At 38.4% G+C, this 15,449-nt stretch overlaps 1 protein-coding gene across 1 annotated transcript in view; it reads left to right on the top strand.

The window, feature by feature from the left end:
• Nucleotides 1-15,449, top strand: part of DLG5 (discs large MAGUK scaffold protein 5) — a 158,210-nt gene that overhangs the window by 56,394 nt on the left and 86,367 nt on the right. Inside the window, exon 2 of the mRNA XM_044660242.1 lies at nt 12,812-12,880. Within this exon, the coding sequence (XP_044516177.1) occupies nt 12,812-12,880 (69 nt within the window). The remainder of the gene's footprint in view (nt 1-12,811; nt 12,881-15,449) is intronic.

The raw sequence follows: 15,449 nt of genomic DNA on the forward strand, positions 1-15,449 counted from the left end.
CCCTTCCCTTCTCTTTCCCTTCTCTCTCCCTTCTCTCTCCCTTCTCTCTCCCTTCCCTTCCCTTCTCTCTCCCTTTCCTCCCTTCCTTCTGTCCCTTCTTTTTCTTCCCCTTCCTCCTTTTCCCATACTTCCTACTTCTCTCATCTCTCCTTTCTTACTTTCCATCTTTTCTTCTTTGTTTTTATGGAAATAAAGGTTTAAATCTCCCTAGCCAGTTATTTGCTCTGGGGCTTTAGGGGAAGCATTTAACTTTCCTATATAGCTTCAATGTCCTCATCTTTAAAATTGGGCTAATAATATTCACCTTAAAATTTATTTCATAGAGATTGTCCTGAGGGGGAATAAACTTATAAAGTACTATATAAATATAAGTTGTTATTAAGTGTAGCTATAAACATCAGAGTGAAGAGACTGCCTGCATGGAAGAGGGTGTGGCTGTTTAAAGTCCCAGAATTTAAGTCCTTTATCTGAGGAAATATTTGTAATGGAGGCAAGCTAAATATATTATAGTGTCAAGAGAAATGTATTTAAATGAGTTCCTATGAGAATCTTAGAGAATCAACTGAAAAACTAGTTGAAATAATTAACAACTTTAGCAAAATTGCAGAATATATAATAAATTCACATAAATCATTAGTATTTTTATGTATTACTAACAGAATCCAGCAGCAAGAAATAGAAAGAGAAATTCCATTTAAAATAACTGTAGGTAATATAAAGTACTTGGGAGTCCACCTGCCAAGGTAAACCCAGGAATGTTATGAATACAGTTATAAAATACTTCATACAAATAAAGCCAGATTTAAACAATTGTAGAAATATAAATTACTCATGGATAGGCTGAGCCAATATGATAAAACTACAGTTCTACTTCAATTAATTTACTTATTTAGTGTCATACCATCCATACCACCAAAAACTTTTATAGAGCTAGAAAAAAAAATAGAATTCATCTGAAGGAACATGTCAAGAATATCAAGGGAATCAATGAAAAAAAATGTGAAGGAAGGTAACTTAGCTGTACCAGTTTTCAAACTATTTTATAAAGTAGCAATCATCAAAATAATTTGATACTGGCTAAGAAATAGAGTGGTGGACCAGTGAAACAAATTATGCATACAATATATAGGAGCAAATGACCGTAGTAATCTAGTGTTTTATAACTTTGGGTTTTATAAACCCAAAGATCCAAACTTTTGGGAAAAGAACTTATTATATGACAAAAACTGCTGGGAAAAATGGAAAGCAGTTTGGCAGAACTAGGTATAGACCAGCATCTCATACTCTGTGCCAAGATAAGGTCAAAATGAGTACATGATTTAGACATAAAAGGTGATATCATAAGAAATTAGAGGAACACTGAATAGTTTTATCTGTTAGATCAATGGATAAGGGAAGAATTTATGAGCAAACTAGAGACAGAGAGCATTATAAGATATAAAATGGATAATTTTGATTACATTAAATTAAAAAGTTTTGCAAAAACAAAACCAATGCAGCCAAGATTAGTAGGAAAGCAGAAAATTGGGAAATAAAGAAAGGATACTAATGCAATGTTGGTGGAGTTGTAAACTGATCCAGCTACTCAGGTGAGCAATTAACCATGCCCCAAAGCTTATGAAATTGTGCATACCTTTTGACCCACATCAGAGATTTAAAGGGAAAAAAGGGGAAAAGGACCTATATTTACAAAAATATTTATAGTAGTTCTTTCTATTGTGGCAAAGAATTGGAAGTTGAGAGGTTCCCCCTCATTTGGGAAATGGCTAAACAAGTTGTGGTATATGGTTATGATGGGATACTATTATGACATAAGAAATGATGAAAAGGATACTTTCAGAAAAACTTGGAAAGTCATAGAAAGTGATGCAAAGTGAAACGAGCAGAACCAGAATACCACTATGCACCATAACAGCCATATTGCATGATGATCAACTGTAAATGCATTCTTAGCAATATAATGATCTTCACAATTCTGAAGGACTGAGGATGAAAAATGCTATTTACCTCCCGAGAACGAACTGATGGAGTCTGAATGCAAATGGAAGCATACTTCTTTTTACTTTATTTGTTTTTCTTTAAAAAAATTTTTTTGAGTCTCTGTTTTCTTTTGCAACATGACTAATATGGAAATATGTTTTGCATGACTGCACATGTATAACCAATACCAAATTGTTTGCCTTCTCAGACAGGAGGAGAGTAAGGGGGGAGGGAGAAAGAGAGAATTTAGAATTCTAAATTTAAAAAAAAAGGTAAAAAGTTTTACCTGTAATTGGAAAACATAAATTAAAAAGAGAGCTTATTTGCCAAAAAAAAAAACTTATTTGGAGTCAGAAAAATTGGGTTCAATCTTAGCTTTCTTGTTTACTTCCTGTGCGAGCCTGGGCAAATCATTGGACTCAGCCTTAGTTCCGTCATCTGTAACAGGAAGGAACCAGGTTGTCCTGGATGTCCTCGAAGGGCCCTTCCATTTCCAAATCTGTCCCTAGAATCCATTTTTGACTTCTGTTAAATGACTAAATGACGTTTCGAAGATGAACTCCAGTATTTGCTACAATCTGTTGATTTTTATTGTAAAGAAGTTGGACAGACTTTCACTTTTCCTGCCTAGTGTGTGAGGAGAGAGTTAGTTGTCCCAGTCATATTTTTGGGGGGGAGTGTCTTTATTTTAAAGCCACGTGATTATTAATTAACCTTTTGTTTTTTGTTGGCTTTTGGAGAGGGTGTGCTTCTTTTGAAATCACTCTGGGGAAGTTTCAAAGGAAAAAAATAGGTATACCCCATCTAATGTTTTTGTTCCAGGAACATGTGATAGCCAGCCTAGTTCCTAAGGAAGTGTTTATATGTGTGTAATAAACAGTATGGCCCTGGTAGGCAGGATTGCTCAAACTAATTTATGTCTCAAAAGATTTGAAAGGTTTGAAAATATATTAGTTGCATTCATTCAAAAGATTCTGCTTGGGTCAGTGTTATGTAAAGTATGCCTGTACTCCTTGACATTTTCTGACCAATTAAAAAAAAATATCTGTTTCTCCTAATTTTATTCATAGTTTTAAATTTTTTAAAATTTTCTTATAATTTATATTTATAGCTTCTTTTAATTTTTTATTTAAAAAACCCCACCCTTATTTTCTATCTTAAAATCAATACTGTGTATGGGTTCCAAGGCAAAAGAGTGATATGGGCCAGTCAATAAGAATTAAGTGACTTGCCCAGGGTCATCTAGCTAGGAAGTTTCTGAGATCAAATTTGAACCCAGGACCTCCATTTTCCAGGCCTGACTCTCAATCCATTAAACTACTCTGAATAGCTTTGTTTTAAAAAGAAATGTATATTTTAAAATTTGAATTTCTAATTTTAAATTATATATTTAAAAAAGAAATTATGTCTATTCTTTTGTATATTATTCACCTTTATTCACTTTATACCCCTTCAAACAAACCTACTTACTGTACCCTCAATTTTGTGTTCCATTCTCTTTCTAGTTCTGACTCTCCCTCAGGCCTGGAATGTACTCTCTGCCTCCCAGAATCCTTATCTTGTCTTCAAGGTCCAGCCCCAAGGCTATCACCTCGGGGAAGCCTCTCCTGGTAACCCTGGGAAGGAGGGCTTTCTCTTTCTTCTCCAATTATCTGGTATTTTACAAAAGGGATAGAGTAAAGACCTGGGTTCAAATCCCTCTTTTAGACACATACTGGACAAATGTTGGGACTTTCTTCTCAGTGTTCCCCATGAGACTAAAAGTTGCAGGGAGCTCCCAGTCTGCCTTGAGAGAGGCAGACTCCTGGCCTGGGAGTTCTCTACACCAATAAAATCTTAGGTCCAAGTCCCTGTCTTTCTACGGATTATCTTAGTACAGGTTGTGTCCCCCCTCCCGGAGAATAGGAACTCCTTTAGGGCTAGGAGTATTTATCCTTTTGTTTTTGTGTCTGGGAGCCTTGAGTGTATTAGTCAGCAGCTGCTGCAGGTCAGCACTGTGCTAGGGGAGAGTACTTGTTCTCAAGGAGCTTCTGTTCTGTGAAGAAGAGGGGAGGAAATAGTCATTTTTAAATTATTTAACAAGGATTTATTAAGTTCTTGTGTACCAGGCACTGTGCTGGGGTAGCCCTTGAAGTGGGGGTAAAGTGGGAGCAGCCAGGTGGATAGTGGATTGAGCTAAATTCCTATCAACTTCTGCCTTACTAGCTGTGTGATCCTGGGCAAGTCATTTAATCCTTTTTTGCCTTCTCCCCCAAAAGAATTGGAGGTAAAGCTTCTAATATAGGATAAGCAGAAGATGACCGTCTTGATTTTTTCTTTATTTCCCTAGTACTTACCCAGTGCCCAGTGTACCCTAAATTCTTTTTGTGTGTGTGTGTGTGCTTAAAGTACTTTATTAAACTAAATGTACAATTTGCAAATTCTTTTCAATAGAAATTTTAAAAGCAAAATTATAAAAAGTCTTTCAATAAAAAAAAGACATAGTTAACAACAAAATTACACTTTTCTCTATACCCTAAGTTCTTTAGACATTTGAGTTGACTGATTGGTACTTTGAATGGGGCTATGAAGAAAACTAGAAATTCCAGTGATACTGAAGGTATCAGGAGACAGGAAATGGAACTTCTAGTGAGGAATAGCAAGAAAGTCAGTTTGGCTAGGCTTGCAGGGGGATAATACTGGAGGGGAGGCTGGAAAAGTAGGTTAGAGCAAGGTTGGGAAGGACTTTGGATGCCCAACAGAAGAGATCATCTTTGATCCCTGAAGTAGGAGGGAGCCACTGGAGTTATTAAAGAGGGGAGGGAGAGGTATGGCCAGATGTGTTTTAGGAATATCGTTTTGGTAGCTTGGTAGAGGAGAAGAGGGGATAGGCTTGAGGGAGAGAGACCAATTAGGACGTAGTTTTCCAGGAGAGAGGTGATGAGGACCCCAACTCTATAGGGTGTGGAAGTAGAGAGGAGGCACTCTGTGTGAGAGGTGTTGTGGAGGCACAAGCAAAAAGACTGGGCAAGTAATTTGCTATGTGGGGTGAGTGAGAGTGAGGACTCCAGCATGACTGGAAAGATGGGTGGTTCCCTGGATTTAGGAGGTTAGTAAATGTTTGTTGGTTTAGACTGGCCATTTTAAAAGCTTCAAAAGGGACTTGAAAGGGATGGAGGGAGTGGTAGGTTTTCTACAAACTCCTGCAGTATCTCAACTAGTTTTATCCTGAGTGACACTTTGAAAGATAAAGGAAAAGGTCGTTTGGTTAAAAACACATAAAACAGCTCTTTGTTATGGTCACAAAAAACTGAAGTAAAGAAATGCCCATCATTAGAGGAATGGCTGAATAAGTTGTGCTATATGAAGGTGAGGAATACTATTGTGCTCTAAGAAATGAAAAAATTAGATGATCTTAAAGTTGTAGAAAGACTTTTATAAACCGATGAAGAATTGAATGAATAGAACCAGGAGATCAACTTATGCAGTAAAACAACATTGTAAAGATAAACAACCTGGAAAGAACTATGATCACTGACCATTGGTGATTCCAAAGGATTAGTGACTTTCTGACAGGTGACAGTTAGGGTACAGCATAAGACAGTGATTTTTTTTTTAAATATAGCCAGTGAGGGAATTTGTTTTGCTTGACTATGCATATCTATTACTAGGAATTTGTTTCTTTTTCTTTTTTTTTTAAATGGGGTGGGAGAAAAAAAATAAATTAATGTTAATTAAAAAAAAAAAATAGAAGTGGGGCAGTTTGGTGGCTTGGTGGATAGAGCACCAGGCCTAGAGAATGGGAGGCGTTGGGTTTAAATATGACCTTAGACACTTCCCAGCCATGTGGTCCTGGGCAAGTCACTTAACCCTTATTGCCTAGCTAGCCCTTAACATCTTCTTCTTTGAAACTGATATATGCATCCATTTTAAAACGGAAGGTAAGGGGTTAAAAAAATAGGGAGAGATGTGTTTTATTGATGTAGAATGTTGTTTGTACTTTTAGATGAGGTCATTGTATTGTTAGTTTTAATTCGTTGTTTTACTTTGCCAGGAGAGATTGCCTGAAAATGTCACGTAAAAACAAAACTCATCAATAAACAATAACAAGAAAAAGATTTGAAATTAGAAGACCTTTGTTCAAATCCATCTGTGTTTACTATAGAGCTTGTCCCTCATCCATTGAATGCCTTCCCTCCTCATCTTTACCTTTTGTTTAATTGTTTCTAATTTTTTGTGAGGCTCATTTGGGATTTTCTTGTTAAAGACACTGAAATGATTTACCATTTTCTTTTCCAGCTCATTTTATAGATGAGGAAACTGAGGCAAACAGGGTAAAGTGACTTGACTAGGGTCACACAGCTAGTAAGTGTCTAAGGCTATATTTGAATTCAGGTTTTCATGACCCCAGACCTTGTGCTCTATCCACTGCACCATTTCCCTTCATCTCCCATAGATTATTTAGTTTCCTGCAAGTCTCCATTATCTTCTGCAAGAAGCCATTTTTAATCCTTCTTAATTTAGTGCCTTCCCTCTGAGACTTCCTACAATCCTACAATTTATCCTTATATAGTTTATTTATACATAGTCACTCCTTTTATTAGATTGGAGCTCCTTGAGGGCAGGGACTTTTTTTTTTAATTCCTTTCTTTATATTCCTACCTCTTAGCACCTGGCCTGGCACATAAGTGCTGTTAGATAAATCTCATCAACTTCTCTGAACCTCAGTTACCTCCCTTGTAAAATAAAAGCTTAAGCTTATAGACCAAGTGTTCCCTAAAGGCTCTTTGAGCCCCAAATCTGTGAGCTGCTCAAGGTCGCATAATTGGTGTTAGATCTATGACTTTGACTTTTATGGGAAATATCAATCAATAAACATTTATTCAGTGTTACTATGTTCCAGGCACTGTGCTAAGGATGATTGACATTTTCTGTGGATTTAATTTAATTGTGCTTCCATTTTAAGAAAACTTCATATTTTAAAGAAATATCTCAATTTGTGGAAGGCACCTTTTGTTGTTGAGTCATTCCAGTTGTGTCTATTCTTTATGACTGCATTTGGGGTTTTAATCAATTAATGAAATATTTTTTCCAAAGGTAGATAGTTTTAATAATTGGTTTATGACATTTTACAATCTTTTTTTTCTTTTTCTATTTGGGGTTTTCTTGGCAAGATATTAAAGTGATTTGCCATTTTTTCTTCAGCTCATTTACAGATGAGGAAACTGAGGCAAATAGGATTCAGTGACTTGCCCAGGATTACATAACTGGTTTCTGAGGCTGGATTTGAACTCATGAAGATGAATTTTCCTGACTCCAGGCTTGGTGCTCTATCTGCTCTGGCTACCTAGTGAAGTCACTTAGTGAGTGATTATTAGCACTGTAAAAGGATTCTAAAAATCTTTCTAAAAAGGATTACCTAGCCCTAATTTTTTGTCAAATAAAATTTTACTTATAAAAATTAAGCTTTCATATAGCTTTTCAGGGAACAAATGGCTCCAAGCTGAATCTGTTGATTTCCATCCATGTTTTGGATATTGCTGTGAGCCTCCCTTCTTCAAAGTAGTCATCTCAGTGTTTAATCTTGAAGGATCTTTTGTTCAGTTCTAGATTTTTACAGCCCCGGGTGATTTTTTTTTTTTAAGGAATCTGGAAATGTAGACAAAGGGTGTACCATTAAGGAGGTGCTGTTGGATTGGGTGGAGCTTTGCCCAGAGCTCATTTATTGCTTCAGTAGTTGTCCTTCCTAAGATTCTTGTCAGTCACAGAATGAGCTAGGAAGGAACTGTAGAAATTACCTAATCCTACCCACCCAATTTACAGATGGGTAAACTGAGCTCCATAGGCTTGTGGAAGATCCAAGGGTAAGTCTGTGGCAGATCTGGCTTTAGCCCTAGTAAATCCTTTCCCCTTTGATTCCCACCTTTCCTTCTCAAGTTTGAGTAATTCATAAAAGTTTTGAGTAATTCACAATTACCTCTCTTTTGGGAGGGAACAATAATAGTTCATCTGGATTTTGAGGAGCTCCCAGTTTGCATCTCTTATTAGTACCTAGAACCCTTCACCAAGGGGAAGGGGGGAGGGAATATGGAATAATGTTCCTGTTAATCCCATTGGGTCAAGTGAATAAAACCTGTTGGTTAGATAGAAAGTTCTGGCTTCTTTCAAAATGCTGTAGATTTTTTTTTCCCCTAACTTTTGGGACTCTTAGCAAAATTGTATTGGAAAGGGGTCCAGAACTGTGATTTAGCCACCTACTAGTTGCATGACCCAAGGCAAGTTCTTCTTTAGCTCTTTATTTTGCTTCCTGTGAATTGGGGTTAATGATCTCAGCCTCTCTCACTTTCCTGGTTGGAAAGGTTACTTTCCTAGACTTAGCCCTATGCCCAACACACAGTAGACAATTAATACATATTCTTACAAATGGAGATGAGGAGAAGCAGGAGGTCTCTAAAGGCTCTTTTTGGAGAGACTACGTAGTAGTGATTGTGTAGAACCAAGTTGTTGTGTCCTGTGGTAGAGGAGGTTATCTGTTAAGACTCTTCATTGCTGAAATTATCATTGAGACAATGAGTTCTTAACTGAATGCATATCATGGAATTCTTTGGCAATCTGGTGAAGCCTTTTGACTTTTTCTTAGAATAATGTTTTTAAATGCATAAAAATAAAATATCTAGGACTACAAAGGAAACCAATTATGTTGAAATATAGTTATCAAAATGGTTTAAAAAAAAGTTTTCTTTGAACCTAGGTTAAGAACTCTGGATAGATGAAGATTCGATTTTTCCACAGTGGGAATAGCACATTTTATGAGCTGGATTCCTTTTCTGATTATTCAGATCATCTTCATTTAATCCTTTCAGACCTAATTTAAATATCCATTCCAAGATGGAAAGGAGGACTTTGGAGATCTAGTACAGCCCCATCCTTGATTTTTAGATCTCAGTTTCTTCATTTGCAAAATAAGAGTGTGGAACTAAAATGCTGAGGTTTCTTTGGAGTTTGATGTGCTGTGATTTAAAGCCTTAAACCATAATGACTTTTGAGAAATTCTTTGTATTAGTTCAAGCCTAGAGGGAGGGTATCATATTCATTTGCTCTTTTTCTATTTCATAAAGGTTATTTTGACTTTTCCTTACTGGACTCTAAGCTTCTTGCAGGCACGCCCTACATATCTGTGCCCCAGTTCTGGTGGAGGAGTTTAGAGTGAGGAGGCAAGAGGAGTCAGTGTGCTCTGGTGGAAAAAAATACTGCTGTTGGGGGATTCAGGATTAGCTGGATTCAACCCTCTTGTAACACTTACTTGCTGGGTGACCCCAGGGAAGTCTCTTAATCTCTCCTTGCCTTAGTTTCTTCATCTGGAAGGCAAGGAGAATAAGATCTAGCATATTGGTGAGAAAATATTAGGGGAAATACTTTACTTAATAAGGCTATATCAATATTATTATTGCTTGCATTTTCAGGTTTATTTAGAAAATTTCAAATTTGTAGTCTCTCTCGGAAGGGGAAATCCCTCCTAGCTTAAAATCTATAATCTTTTAATTCTGTTGAACTTTAGGATATATACATATAATTGATGGCTGTCTACTTTGTTTCTAGCTATGAATATTTTTCCCCATGTGAGATCATTCTCTTTGTCTTTGACTTCTCTGGGGTACGTGTCTGGTCCTGGTATTGCTGGGTCATGAGTATAGAGAGCTGATCGAGTTTTAGGGGATGATTCCAAATTGCTTTCTGGAATGGTTAGATCACAGCTCCATTACCAGTGAATCAGTGTGCCTATCCTCCCACAATAGCAGCTTACTTTCCATGTTAACTTGTTCATGTGGAGTCCCAAGTGGTCTTTGTAATGGATTGGGAAACACCTGAGAAGAAGAAAAGATAAGTCATCTTGATGCCCTTCTCCTCCCTTTCTCCTTCCCCCCTTTGCTATAAATTTTTTGGAATGTCCTGTGACTTAGGAGAAGGAATGACTCTTTCTCTTCCCGACAGCCTGACCACAGGGCTTCTAAGAAAAGATTAGCCATAGAGAGAAAGCATGACAGAACACTCGTGTGTCTTCCGTGGGCTGTTGTTCTCTTGACATCTAAGGCGCTGGGAACATTGCAAAAAACTGGGCCCTTTCCAGTTTTCATCCTTCTCTCTCCTCCTCCCTCCCATCAGTTAATGGGACCCCTTTCAGAGGATTAGCTTTGGTTGGCTCACAGAAATTCAGATAGACAAGGAATGGTCACACTGCTCCATGGCCCTGGGGAGTAGAATGAACTCTTAGGTCTGAAAAGCAGGAAAATTTGTTGGTTGTAAATTGTATCTCAGACATCTCAGTGTGAGGGAGTGAAAGCAGTGAGGTAGGAAGTGGGAGATAAAAGAGAGGGGTATTTATTTATTTAAAAACCCTCATCTTCCATCTTAGAATCAATATTGTGTATTAGGTTCCCAGGCAGAAGAGGGAGAAGTAAGGGCTAGGCATTGAGGGTTAAATGACTTGCCCAAGGTCATACATCTAAGCAATGTGGTACACAAATTTGAAAGAGGGCTATTTATTTATCAAGTTCATTGAGCTGTGGAGTGTGTGGTGAAGGGGGAACAAGAAGGGAATTTGGATCACTTGAAAGAAAAAGGTGGTTTACTGAAAGAAGAGTGCTTTCTGCATGTGAATAATGAGAAAGGCAACAAATCATTTGAAAAGTGAAGTTGATAGCCACATTCCTATTTCCCATTCCAATTGGGCTAGCAAAATTTTGTTCATGGGGGGGATGTTTTTGTGTTATTTATTTTATTTCCATTTTTCTAGTAAAGAGACTTTGGAAAACAAGTCAGCGAAGGAACTCTCTCCCTGTACTACTCTTTCCCCTCCACCCAAATTGTAGGCTGGCATCTTTTTGAAGTCAGAAAGACTTCAATTCAAATCCCACTTCTAGCATGTGCTGGCTATCCTGACTGTCTGATCTTGGACAGTCATTCATCAAGCCCTTCTGACATTTCTAAAATATTGCTAATAAATGGGGTAGCTTACATCCTTTAAACCTGTAGTGAGGCTTGAGAGAGGTAATGATTATCAAATCCTTTGCCAACATGAATGCCAGTTACTGTGCTGATTGAGGATGCTCCCTGCTATTGCCATAGTGTTTTGGCTTCTTATTTTAAAAGTGACCCTGGGAAAGTCACTTAACCAATTGCCTCGTCCTTGCTACTCTTCTGTCTTAGAATTGATACTAGAACAGAAGGTAAGAGTTTTTTTTTTTAAAAAAAAGAGCCTTTTCAGAACAGATTTAGAAAAAAGTGATTGTGGAATTATTTGAATTTTCATGTTCTGAACTGTTTCACAGAATGGCAGGTACAGCCTCACCTTGAAGAAAATATCTCATTGGGAGAACCCCTTTCATACAGATTAGTGTTTGAGTAAATTACAACTGTGCGTTAAAAGGTAGAGAAATGAATTAAAAACCCCTAATGCTAAGCCGGAGTTTTTGAAGTGAGACAGGGTATGTGTGGTTCTTACATTTTCAGAAGAAGGAGATTGATTTCTTTGGGAGGTGGAGGTAAATTTGGTTTTGGACATGGATTTATAGTGTTCAATACTGGGGATCATCTGGAGCAATACCCTCATTTTAGGATGGAAACAAGCACTTCTTAAATGCCTACTATGTGCCATAAATTGTGCTAAGTGCTTTATAAATATTATCTCATTTGATTTTCATAACAACCCTGAGATCAAGCTGTTATTAATCCTGTTTTGCAGATTGAGGAAACTGAGGCAGACAGTGGTGAAGTGACTTACCCAAAGTCTCACGACTAGGAACTATCTAAGGCAGGATTTGAATTAAAGTCTTCCTGATTTTAGACCCAGTGCTTTTATCCACTCTGCCATCTAATTGCTAGAAGTAGTACCAACATTTTATGAGAAGTTCCATCCACTTATTGCATTTCCAGGCTCTCCCTGTACAGTTGAAGAAACAGGCTCTAAGAAAGACGTTATTATCCTGAGGTCTGCAAATTTGTTTTATTACTATTTGCTATATCCATATGATTGGTTTTCTTGGTAATTCTGTGTATTTTATTTTGTGCATTTAAAAACATTCTGAGGAGTCCATGCGTTTCACCAGATTCTGCCCAAAGGTGTCTGTGGCATAAAAAAGATTAAGAACGTCTGCTCTGAGAGGTGACTTATCTGTAGGAGAATGTACATCCCAGTTTAGGGTAGAGCTGTTGTGAAAATTGGGTCTCTTTATTACTTCTAGTCCAGGGTCCTGCTTTGCATTCCTAACATGAGCTGCCCATCTTACATCCAGGCAGAGACAGGTGTCTCATAGAGAGGACTACATTTTAGGACTCTGGTGGAAAGAAGAAGCTGAATGACTTAGGACTGATCCTTGAAGTTTTCAGACTGGAGGAGGTTGCCAAAGGAGAGAATGCGGGGTGATAAGAGGGATCATGCTAGAATCTTAGACATGAAAAAAGCAGTAGACCTGAGAAGCAAAGTGGGAGCAGACAGACAGGTAGGAATAATCAGGTTAATTCTCTGGCTGGTGGGGCAGAAGAGTGTCTCCAGAAGGAGAGGATTATTAAATACTCAAGGCTCAAGGAGGGTGAAGATGGAGAAAAGGGTTCTGGGTTTGGTGATAATGATTAGGAGATTTGATTGGTGATGTTGGAGAGAGAATGGTTTTGGAGAAATAGTGGGAGTGGAAGCCAGATTGCAAGGGGTTAAAGAGGATGTCGGTGGTGAGCAGGTAGAAACAGTGACTGATCCGATTGGTTATACTCTGGTCAACTGATGAGGGAGGCAAAAAGCCATCAGGAGGAGGGACAAATTAGGGTTCTAATAATTTGTCTCCCCTTTCATTCCCAGGATCCACTTACAGTGTCTTGTCCATCATGCCCTCGGATTCAGAGAGCAGCAGTTCCCTCAGCAGTGTGGGTGAGTACCACTCTGCCAATGTGTGCCAGGGGAGCCAAAGTCCATAGGAGTGGCCCTCCGCCAGCCTACCTGTTAGTAAAGGTGTCTGGTGGGCTTTTAGAGCCAGAGAGGCTTCAGTTCAAAGTTGATCCTGACTTTTCAGATTCTCCCACTGAATTCTCATTCAGCAAAGTTTTCTTTACTAAGCAACTAGGGGGTCATCTTAAATGAGGAGGAGAAGGAAACCTGGCTGTAATGTTAAAATGGAAGGTAATTGTTGGGGACAATGGATGTTTTTCCATACCGGTGCCTTGTAGAGCCTGTAATTCTTCTCTGTAAGCCTGTCAGCACAAGCCAAAGTCCATTTCATAGAGTCATAGAATTTCAGAGTTGCAAGTGACTTGAGTGGCTGTCTAGTCCAACTCATATCTGAAAAGCAATCCTTTTACAGCATAACCAGGCATTATTCTTTTGCTTGAACATCTCCAGGGAGAAGGAAATTCATTATCTCCAGAAGTAGCCCATTCCATTTTTGTTGATGCTCTAATTATTAGGGAGTTATTTCTTAAAAGCAAGACCAAATTTGTTTCTTTGTAACTCTCTGTGGCTTCTTATTCTTCCTTCTGGAGTAAAGCGTCATATAATCTCTCTCTTTTTTTTAACGGATAGTCCTTTAAAATCTTGAAGATCTGCATGTGGTACTGTTTGTCTATAATCCCTGCTATTGGGGGAGCCTGAGGCTGAAAGATCTTTTGGGCTCTGGAGTTTTGAGCTGTGGTGAGCTAAGCTGAAAAAGTGTACATGTGAGTCAGCCCAGTTTGGAGATGGAACTGGTCAAAACTCCCATGTCCATTAGGGTGGAATGGGGCCCACGAGTGGGTGAAATAGGGAGACGCAGTCTTAAAAATTCCTGTAGACATTTATCATGTTTTGAATCTTCTTTTTTAGGCTCAACATCTCCAGCAACTATAAGAAATGAAATCAGTCTTTAGACCCTTATGTCTCAAATCCAGGAACTAGTAATAAGATGAGACATTTAAAATGGGAAAGGAGTTTGTTCAGTTCATTTATAGATGAGGAAACTAAGGTTTTTTTATGGCTTGTAGTGCTGAAGTACAAAATTATTTTGGTGGTTTCTCTCTGTTAAGGACCCCCTTTCTAAAATCTTGACTTGATAATTAGAACTGGCCTGCCAGGCAGTGCTCAAGAACATAACATTCCAGGCTGAAATGTTTGTGTTTTGGGGATATTGATTTCAGATGTCTTAGGAGGTGAGGCCAACCATCTACTTTTTTTGATATACTCACCATAGAAACAGTGATGGGCATTTCCTATGGGAGCTTCTTTGAAGCCCTCTGAATAAAAGAAATCTATTCCTATACAGTTCCTTGGACCTCTCTAGACCTAGGGGCATTGTAGACTGTCTATATTTATTGTTTTCCTTGGATTTATTTGTATAGGAATTGAAGGAATAAAAGAATAGGGTCAGTCTTTGGCAAAATTATGAATGGAACACTGAATGTAAGGCCATAGATTCTGAGCTGGAAGAGAGGTTATTGAGTTGACTTTTTAGGCTAGCAAAGTAGGTCAGGACTAGAACCTGAACATGGACAGTTACAATATGGTATGATGAAAAAAATGCTGGATTTAGTTTCAAGGGATCTGGGTTTGAATCTTGTTTTTCTTTTTTTGTTGGGGTAGTGGTGTAGGGACCGAGAATGAGTGGGAAGGAGATAATTATGTACAGAATTACAATAGGTATATGCAAAATAAATATATAGAGGCAATAAGTATGCACAGAATGAACTCAAATGAGAATAAATACAAATAAACACAAGGTAGCTAATTAGAAGATAGTTGTGGGGGAGGATACTAGTCCTTATGGCTGGGTGGGGTGGGGAAATCAGGAAAAGCTTCATGGAGAAGGTGGTACTTGAACTGAATCTTGAACAAAGAGGGATTCTGTGAGGATTCAATGATGGCTCTTTATTTCTGTTTGCTGCTTCCCAGCAGGGCCCAGAGCTCTGAATGTTACCCTGGTCCCTCCTCCAAGGGACAGAGAAAAGTGAGCTCATTCTCACTAAAGGGCTAGGTACTTAATGCTTTTCCCTACCCAAGAACATTTGAATTTTAAAAGGGCAGAAGGTGATGTTTAAGCCAAAAGAAAATAATCAGTAGTTTTAGAGGGTCAGGTCTCAGCTGGTGATGGCTTTTTGGAGTGGGGGACCTTTCTAATGCCCCTTCCATTTCAGTCTGTCAGCGACTTTCCACTTACGTCAGGAGCATGAGGGAGAGCCAAGACTCATCCCTCAGGCTCTCTTTCTGCTGTCACAGGCAGATGGGAAGCAGGCCTCACTTTTGATTCTAGGAGCAGCGTGAGTTTTCTCTGCTACGTGACCAGATTTTGACCAGATTTTGATGCTGAAAGGCTTTTAGAGAGAGAGAAGTGTGAGCTTTCTCTCTCCCTCTCCCTTCCCCTCTCTCTCCTTCTCTGTCTCTCTTTTTCTCTCTCTCTTTTCTTTCTTTCTTTCAATCTCTTCTTTCTTTCACTCTCTTTCTTTCTTTCTTTCTTTCTTTCTTTCTTTCTTTC

The sequence above is a fragment of the Gracilinanus agilis genome, chromosome 2 (assembly GCF_016433145.1).
Source record: "Gracilinanus agilis isolate LMUSP501 chromosome 2, AgileGrace, whole genome shotgun sequence".
NCBI classification, from domain to species: Eukaryota; Metazoa; Chordata; class Mammalia; order Didelphimorphia; family Didelphidae; genus Gracilinanus; species Gracilinanus agilis.